At 46.7% G+C, this 9752-nt stretch overlaps 1 protein-coding gene across 2 annotated transcripts in view; it reads left to right on the forward strand.

Moving 5' to 3' along the window:
• The window catches only part of SETD4 (SET domain containing 4), a 22117-nt gene extending 18399 nt beyond the window's left edge, over positions 1-3718 (forward strand). For both annotated transcript variants that reach the window (XM_023517455.1, XM_003797045.3), the window contains 3 exons: positions 640-763; positions 2006-2166; positions 2297-3718. In XM_023517455.1, the coding sequence (XP_023373223.1) occupies positions 640-763; positions 2006-2140 (259 nt within the window). In that variant the 3' untranslated portion in view covers positions 2141-2166; positions 2297-3718. The remainder of the gene's footprint in view (positions 1-639; positions 764-2005; positions 2167-2296) is intronic.
• Positions 3719-9752: the final 6034 nt, after the last annotated feature.

Raw genomic sequence — 9752 nt, forward strand, 5'->3', positions numbered from 1 at the left:
CCCACATGCAGTGTTAATATTGATGTGTGAGTAACTGATTTCTCCTTTTTTTTTTTTTTTTGCAGTTTTTGGCTGGGGCCGGGTTTGAACCCACCACCTCCAGTATATGGGGCCCGTGCCCCACTCCTCTGAGCCACAGGCGCTGTCCTTGATTTCTACTGTTGTATGCAGAGCGTTTTACTTTGTGAAATACGTTCCAGTTTGCTGTTTTTTAAGGGCAGACTGGCACTTGAAGAGAAGGAACTCCCCACCTTTGCTTCTTAGTTCTCTGGCCTTCTGCTGTAAGCTGGTCTCCCATTCTGTCTCTCGCCTTATTCCCGGGGCTGGTGGATGTGACTCCACTGACTTATGCACCAGACACAAGAGTTGCAATGAAAATTCAATCCCTATCTGCAAAGAGCACCCAGTTGCCTTTTTTTTTATTCATGGTTACCTTTTCTTTCGTACATACCTTACCTGCTTCCACACAGGGCTGGCCAGTGGCGTGGAGGTTTCAGGAATCTGCTGATGGAATGAGTTTTGTATGCTTCTGGAAAGACAGGAGAAAAGTCTGTGTGATGTGCTGTAGTGTAAAAGAAGAGAGTCGCTTCTTTGTTTTTTGAGAACCTGCTGAAATTACCTTACTAATTTTGTTTCTAGTACATGCTGGAAAAAAGTACTTCTTGGGGAAGTAATTTCAGATACAAATGAGAAGGCAAGTTTGGACATAGCCCAGAAAATATGCTGTTATTTCATAAAGGAGACTAATGCTGTGCTTCAGAAGGTATGTTCCTAGAGTATTACATCCTTTACTTAAAGAAATGTCTTGATTAAGTATTTGCTGTTGTGTATGTGTTATTAGGGATAGCACATTTTATAAGATTACTTGTTAGTGTCATAAGTAAATAAATGTTGATGTAATCTCTTATTTTTGACAGTTAAGATCATGGCTGTACCTCTTCTTTTCTTTATATTTAATGGACCAGTAAAAATTGTATATGTTTATGGTATGCCATGTGATATTTTCACATGTGTATACATTGTGGAGTGGCTAAATCAAGATGTTTCAATATGTACATTACTTCACATACTTATTTTTTATGGTGAGAACACTTAAAATTTCTCACAGAGGCTGGGTGTAATGGCTCACACTTAAAATCCCAGTACTGAGGGAGGTTGAGGTGGTCGGATTGCTTGAGGCCAAAGTTTGTGACCTGCCAGAGCATGTAGCAAGACCCTGTCTCTACCAAAACCCAAAAAATTAGCTGGGTTTGGTGGCACATGCCTATAGTCATAGTTACTTAGGAGGCTGATGCAAGAGGATTGCTTTAGCCCAGGAGCTTGAGGCTGCATGGAGCTGTGATTGTGTCATTGCACTCCAGCCTGGGTGACAGAGCGAGATGTTCTGGAAAAGAAAAAAAACTCTTAGCAATTTTCAAGTATATGATATATTGTTAATAACTGTAGTCACCATGATGTACAGTAGATCTCTTGAACTTATGAGATCTGACAATCTAAGTTCGCAAATTCATCCTAGAAAAAGTGCTACAGACCTCACTGCTGAATATCACCTGTGCAGTACTCCCGTTGGGAAGCTGTGCACTGATGCCAGTGCCTAGTCTATCCTTCAAAGCAATATTGAAACTCTTTTTTCAGAATGACCATTAGAGTTATTGTTGTATAGCACACAGAAACACAAGTAAGTTCACAAATTTGCCACCGTGAGCTTATGTTGGCAGCACTGTACTAACAGCTCAGTAAGGTTTCCTAACCTTGGTGTATCAGCGTCTCAGCTGTGTTCATGCTGACACGTGGTGGTGTCTTGTTGAGTAGTGTTCGTTATTGCTGTTGTATGTTTTGTGTGCTGTACAACAGTAACTCTGTCATTGTGATGGTTATACAACAGTATGAACTTACGCCTGCTTAATGCCACTTAACTGTACACTTCAAAATGGTTACAGTGATAAATTTTATATATATATATATGTTTTTCCACGATAAAAAGTAATTAAAAAATAACTTGCAGGTTTCTCATATGAAGGATGAAAAAGTAGCTTTGATAAACCAACTAACTTTGGTGGAAATGCTGTGGATGGAGGAGCTGAAGATTCTCCAGGCATCTGCTGAGGTCCTGTGCCATTTGCAAACAGCTTTGCCCTGACTGCACCTATGTGGTCACCTCCACTGGTGGGTCTGACTTAGACTTTTTTAAACTAAGATTTGATGGACTAAACTTACTTAGAATCATTGGTAGTAAAGGAGTGGTTTCCATTAAACAATTAGGTACGTAATCCTTTTCCTTTTGCTTGTCCTGCAGACACTGCACTCTTAGGAGTGACTCCACTGGCGAGAGTGGTAGTTGCCCTGAGACAGAAGGATTTGTGCAGGGGCTCCACAGGTCCTGGGGCTGTGGGGCTGCTGGTGGAGATGGATCTGTTGTCTGCTGGGCATCTTTGACACTCTGCTAAGTAACCAGCAGGAGGAAGCAGAGGACAGTACTGAGCTGCAAGGACAGAGGCAGACTTCGAGGGACCAGGAGCCAGGCAGCCTCTGTGTGTGGCCTGTCCCCACAGGGCCTGCTTCTTATCTGACTCAGCAGCTGTCAAAGTCAAGCATTTATGCTTTTAAGATGCTCTGATACCACTGGGTTAAGGGGTAGGTTGGTGGTGGGTGGCTTCCAGTGCAAGGCAGTCCTGGGTCCCAGCCAGGGTGGCCCTCAGCCCCAGGTCTACCCTGTGTGGACACACTGAGGTGGATGTTCAAGTGCCTTCTGGGGGCCACTTACGGTTTCCAAGATGAAGGATTTTCCTCTGGACTTGCTGCTGGCCTTGCACACCCAAGTCAGGGCTTATTATTCCTTTGGGAACAAGGAGAGGCTCAGCCATAGGCTCCTTCAGCTTTGTTCCAGCGTCTTTCCTGGCATGCCCAGCTGTGCCTTGGTGGGCATGTCTGCTTAATTCTGGGATTCATCGTAGATCTGAAGCCTTGGTGATATTTTGGTCTCTGCCCTTACTCTTTGTTTTTTATTTTCCTCAGACCCAGGGTGGGGGGAAAAGGGCCACTTCCACAACTCTTAGCAGTCTGTGGACTCAGGGGACCCCCCCTGTGTAAGCAGTGGGACAGAGAACCCCAGAGGGACAGCCAGGACTCACTGGTACTGCTCCAGTCTTCCGTCACAGCTGTCCAGAGTCGTTATCCCTTCCAAGGGTTTATTCTTCCCCAGAACTCAAATTCCTTTTTTATTTTGGAGACCAGGTAAATGGAGCCCACTTGCCTCAGAAGGCAGTCAAGAGTTCAAATGAAATGTTTTCATTATATCTTGAACATCTTTTGTGTGTATCATTTGTGTTAATTTTATTTTTTATTAGCTGCAGTGCATTTTATATGGTTTAGCCCAGGAGCTCGAAGCTGCAATGAGCTGTGATTGTGTCATTGTACTCTAGCCTGGATGACAGAGGGAGACCTTTTCTCAAAAAGAAAAAACAAAAACATGTATTGCAGGGATGGACAAACTCTTTTGGTGGAGGGCTAAATAGTAAATATTTTGAGCTTTCTGAACTATATAGTATTTCTCCCAACTATACTGCAAAGCAGCAATAGACTACATGTAAACAAATTGCACACTGAGTTCTAATAAAACTTTATTTATAAAGACAAGTGGTGGGCCATAGTTTACTTACCCCTGTGCTATACTAGAGTTTCTTTTTTCTGTTCCCTATTAGTAGACCTTTGGGATCTAAATACATTAATTCCTTTATATCTTTCAAAATGGAAGCCCCCATGAACATTAAAGATTTTGCAAATCCCACAGGATATCTGTTGCACTTTGGTTGTATATTTTCTCTATACACAGTGAAAAAAGAATGTACTCAGAAATATTTACAGGTGAGTATTGTTTCATCAGCCCCAGCAGATTTACATTTATTTGAAGAACCGTTTGTAGGCAATGCTTGATGTATATATATGAAGTCACAGACCCCCTGCAAGAAACCCTGGCCGGTTGCACTGTTTACAGGCCACACACTGCCTCCTCGACCATTCCCCTAAAATCATTCTGAGGCAGCAGTTTAAAGCAATGGCACTATTTAGTTTCTTATTCTGTAATTACCACCACATAATCCTCCTTCCTCCCATTTTTCTTCTTTGGTTTTCTCTTTGCTGGTGCGTTGGGCATGCCAGAGCTTCCTAAGGTATCCGCCTGTGTAGGTATCTGGTTACTGAGTTCATGGGTCATAAACCTCCCACTGCTGACGTGGCCTGAGGGGACAGAAACCAAGACGTGAAGGGTGATTTAAGGTATTCCATGAAAGTAAAAGACCACTTGTGTGAGGGCTCTCTGTGTGTCTGCCTGAATGTGGAGACTGGTAGTGACCTCCTAGGAACTCTGAGCTGTAATTCTGTGGAAGCGGCTTTTCACTGAAGCCCTGGGACACAGCTTTATAGGGGCCATGGAGGTACAGAGCTTGAGTATAGAGCTTTGTCAGCAATGGCACATGTGAGATCACTTGGAAGCGGACTTCTTTTACCGTCCAGAAAGTCTTCCGTGAACTAAAGGGAAGAAGTGGGCTGGACGTGCTTTTCTACAACCCTGCCAATGCCCCCACACATGCCAGTGTCCCACATACAACATTAATGTCCTCACACGCATGCCAGTGTCCCACATACAACATGCTAGTGTCCCCACACGTCAGTGCCCCCCCACAACACCAGCATCTACACACACAGGCAGTGCCCCCATACAACACGCTAGTGTCTCCACACACATGCCAGCGCCCCCCAGCAACACCAGAGTTACGTGTGATGCACCAGTGTGGCCTCCACATGACAGCCGTCTGCACTCCCCGGTGCTGGTCTCTGTCACCTTTAGACATTGTTCTGGCACAGCCTTTCCTGGAGGGTCCCCCTGGATTAATTTCTTCTACTCCACGTGGTACCACTGTAATGGAAGTACCAGGTGCAGAGGAATGGAAGCCTCGTGCCTGCTGGTGGGGGAGTAAACTGGTACAGCTGCTTCGGGAGACAGCTTGGCAGCTCCTCCGAAGGTTTGATGGCGTTAGTACCTCAGGACCCAGCAAGCCCATGCCTAGGTATGTACTCGAGAACTGAAGACACACGTGAGTCAATACAAACTTGTGCGTGAGTGTTCATAGCAGCACTGTTCACCATAATCGAAACACCGAATGTCCACCTGTGGTGACTGGGTGAACGAAACGGGGGTTTCCTCATAAAATGGAATACTCAGCCACAGGAATCAAGCAGGGATACGTGCCACATGGGCCGTCCTTGAGAAAATTATGCTAAGTGAAGGAGTCCAGTCACAAAGACAACATAAAATTTCATTTATGTGAAGTGTCCACAATGGCACATCTGTAGAGATGGAAAGTATATTAGTGGCCTCTTAAAACCGGGGGGGTGGAGTGGATTCTAGGGATTGGAGGGTGATAAGAGTGCAGGGTTTCATTTCGTCTTGATGAAAATGATAAAATGACGACAGTCTAAAATTGAATGTGGTGATGATGGTTTGCACGCCATATTCTCTGTGAATATTTTCAAACCATACACTTTATTATTATTTTTAATATTGCTCTGTCACTCAGGCTGGAGTGCAGTGGCATCATCATAGCTCACTGCAACCTCAAACAATCCCTGAGTAGCTGGGACTACAGTCACACACCACCAGGCCTGGCTAATATTTTCAATTTGAGAGATGGGGTTCTGGCTATGTTGCCCAAGTTGGTGTCCAACTCCAGGCCTCAAATGAGCCTCCCCCCTTGGCCTCCCAGAGTGCTGGGATTATTGTTGTGAGCCACTGCATCTGGCAAGGGCTCTGGATTTAGGATGGGAACCCAAGTTTTCTTGCCCATCCAGTGGCCTTTCTCCTTGCTCATATCTCCTCCCAGACTGTGAGATCCAGACTCCTCTCAAAGGAACTCCAAAGTATACCCCCCTGGTAAGCCGGAGTAATTGAGCACATTGTTGTGGGAGGGGCAGAAGTGGTATCTCTAAGGCACAAAAAGGTGGAGGAGGCCCTGGGTCTGTGCACTGCTTGGGGCCAGGCGTTTATGGGCGGCTTCCTCATTTACCTTTCCTAGAGCTCTGTGGGCTATTACATCTTTTGTTAGAACTGAGAGAAGGGTCAAGTGACTTTTGCCATATCTTAAGCTGACATTTGAACCCAGGAGTGTCAGGTATCTGAGTCCAGGCTCTAATTTGTCAGGGACACCTGTTCCTGGTTCCACAGTTAGGCACTCTAGGCTACAGGGTGGCACCCGCTGCCTCAAGGCAGCTTGTTCTGTGTGTCTTGTTGAGCTGTGAGAGGCCATAGCACCCACCTCATTGTGTGGATGGGGTGAAAGGATCAGGCTGGGCTGCAGGGTGGGAGAGAAGGCAGAAGCTTGTGCATACCAGTCCCTCTATCTGCCACCTCTCCTGGGATGGTCTCATTTCAGTTTTACAGCCCCCCCTCCTGTCACGGAGACAACACATACATCCATAAGAGCAGTAAGTGGTATCAGAGGGCGGTTGAGGTGAGTGGTCTGAAAGGCAGACCTTTCTCATGCCTGAGGAATTCGTCCTGAGGCAGGGGCTGTCCTGTTGACCTGGTGTCTCTGTCCATTTTATACAGTTTTGGCAATTAGCATTTGAAAGCTTGCTCCTGGTGCCAGAGAAAATGCTCAGAGCTCTGAGTATTCTTCCAGTGCCTAGAATGAGAAGATAAGGCAAATAACCTACTTAGCAATCATAGGGACAGTAAATAATTTCATTTTTTACTCTGCTTTTATCCCAAAGGGAGATTGTAAACTGTTAAAGATAAAAGAGACTTCAGGGTGGCACCAAGGAAGCAGGTCGAGGCTGAGAGGAATGTTGGAGGCAGGCAGCACAGACCTCTGCTTCTCAGCCTGGTCTCCGAGTTTCTCCCCTCTCTCAACCTCTCGCAGTGAAGCCTGCAGCAGCAGCAGCAGCGGCTCTCACCTTGGCTGTTCATAAAAAAGTTTTGAGGCCGAGGCCCCACAGCAGAAGTCTGATTCAATGGGTCTGGGGCAGGGGTCCTCAAACTTTTTAAACGGGGCCAGTTCACTATTCCACAGACCGTTGGAGGGCCAGACTGCGGGCCCCAGGACGAGTCGGCTGCTAAGCAGGACAGGCAGCGGTGGCAAAAACACCTGGGGGCTGGATAAATGTCCTAGGTGGGCTGCACGTGGCCCGCAAGGGGTAGTTTGAAGATACCTGGTCTGGGGTGTGCCAGGGCTTGGGGGATTTACAGCTTTCAGGTGACTCTGATGTTCGCCAAATTTCCCTTTCGGAGCCTCTGGAATATAGAAACAATTTGTTTTAACTCTTCCCAGCTGAAACATTAAAATAGGTTTGGGAGGCAGGCAAAAGAGTGTCAATTCCTATCCTACTGTGTAAATGATCATTTAAATAGCCCCAGTCCATGTTGAGAACCCATGAATCCGGAGATCTCGTGCTTTATCATTTGGTTCAGCAAACACAGTTAAATATGAGTGCCCAACTCATAATAGGCGACCTACACATTTTAATTTTTTCCTTGCATCTCCTTTAAAACGAGCTACACTTCTAAGCATCCCGGAGTGTTTTGGGTGGATGTAGGTGGACCTTGGAATCTATGGGACTCGGCAGCGTGCTCGCGCCACTTCCACCTTCGTACACTAGAGGGCGCGAGAGGACCGCAAAGCCGCGGGGCGGGGGAGGGGGGCCTCAAATCTGGCAACAGGGGGGTGGTTTCCCCAGATATTAGTAGGACCTAAACAAGGCAAAAGCTGTTCTCTGCGTTTCTACCAGGAGAAACTGCAGGCGTCCATATTCTCTTTGGGCAGATAAACATTAGTTCAACGTGACAACCGCCTGGGAAGGGACGCGGCCGGGTGGGGCAGACGCTGGAAGGGGTGCGAGGTAGGGGAGGGCGGTGGCTCAGCGAGAAGGTGGATCCTCGAGGAGATGCAGGGACCACGCGGGCTCTGTCTGCGGAGGAGCCGCGAATAAACGTATATATTTACCATCTTTTTCGGAGAAGGAAAGACTTTTTCACACCGGGTAGCAGATTTAAATTTCTATGGCGATTGATAGCAGGTAGACTCAGGTCAGGCCGAGAAGAAGGATCACTTAAGGAGTTTAAACTGACCACCCACACGAAGAAAGGGGCACTCCTCTTGTGACTCATGGCTTCTTGTTTGCCAGATGTTTCTAGAATAAGAAAGCGAAGCCTTTCTGCTGACTGAGGGGTGGTTGGCCCGTCTATTGTTAGAAGTGCACGTTTGATCTGAGCTTCAAGGTAGAGTGGAAAAAACACCCACGGTGCCCTTGGGCTTCTTTGCCCACAGGTGACCAACAGACTCCAGATCCTAGAACAGCTGGTGATGTGGAGTGACTCAGAGCAACATCACACAATGACTTTACCCTGGTGGCCTCGCTTGAAGTGATTCCTTTGGTCTGCTGGACTTTCTCAGTGTCTGTGTGCTGTTCTGTTATGTCTAGACAGAGTAAACTTGCAGAATCCGGAAGCTCTTCTCATATGTCTTGGCTGCCGATGCCCTTCTCCTCCCCAAAGCTTGCTATTTATATCCATTCTGGCTTTGTCTTGAGTGGAAGTTTGTTTTCTCCTTAGTATGTTAATCTAGAGAGTGTTAGCAAGACCTGGGTGAAGACAATAGTCACTGTTACAACATTGAAGTTTTGCTTTAGTTTTTCAACTGGTAAACTATAAATTACTGTTTGTCTGGCCTGGCACTAGCACTCTGGGAGGCTAAGGAGGGAGGATTGCTTGAGCTCAGGAGTTTGAGACCAACCTGAGCAAGAGAGAGACCCTGTCTCTACTAAAAATAGAAAAATTAGCTGGGCATGGTGGCAGGTGCCTTATAGTCCCAGGGACTCAGGAGTCTGAGGCAGGAGGAGCACTTGAACCCAGGAGTTTGAGGTTGCTTTGAGCTAGGCTGAGGCCAAGGTACTCTAGCCAAGGGCAACTGAGTGAGTCTATGTCTAAAAAAAAAAGACTTGATCTTATTGGAGTTGCCTTAATTGTGGTGGTGGTGGTGGTGGTAGTGGGTTTGGAATTCAGGTATTGTGTAAAAGTATTCAGGTTGGAATGACAAGTGATCTTTGATTGTTGTAGTTCAATGTTCAGAGCAGGTAGGCACCATGCCGTCTAGGCTGGAAGTCTTAGCTTACTTGGATACAACCATTAGCAGAAATTTCTCAAGAGAGGAAATATTCTGTCTCGGTATTCAGGAGGCAGTGTAACTGACACCAGGGAGCAAAATATTGGCAGTGAGTAACTGCTAGAATCTGTGCTCTTTGTTTTATAGAAATCTATAGGGGAGGCCACTGCCACCAAAACTTGTTCCCAGGAAGCTACGTAAGTGCTTCCAGCTTCTTGTATTGGGGCTGCCTTCCTCAGAGCTCTGCGTCTCAAAGGGCAGTCTGCAGAGCACAGCATTAGTGCTTCGGGGAGCTTGTTAAAATTGAGGCTCTCAGGCCCTGTCCTCCACTGATTGAATCAGGGGCTGCTCTAGAGTCAGAGTTGCAATGTCTCAGAGGTCAACCCGGTTGGGTGAAGTACCTGTCCCAGCTGTTGGGTAGCTGAGATGTGGACCCCCACCCAGCCTAACAAGCGCTTAGCATCTCACATTTACCGAGGAAATAGACCCCAGTGCCCCAGTAGGTTATGTAGTCCCTGAGCCGCTGTGGGCGCATCAGGACAGGTGTGCCCTGATCAGGAGAGTCCAAAAACTTTCAGATGGGGCTGTGGCGTTGAC

The sequence above is a fragment of the Otolemur garnettii genome, unplaced genomic scaffold, assembly GCF_000181295.1.
Source record: "Otolemur garnettii isolate 467f Iridium unplaced genomic scaffold, OtoGar3 scaffold00111, whole genome shotgun sequence".
Classification (NCBI taxonomy): Eukaryota; Metazoa; Chordata; class Mammalia; order Primates; family Galagidae; genus Otolemur; species Otolemur garnettii.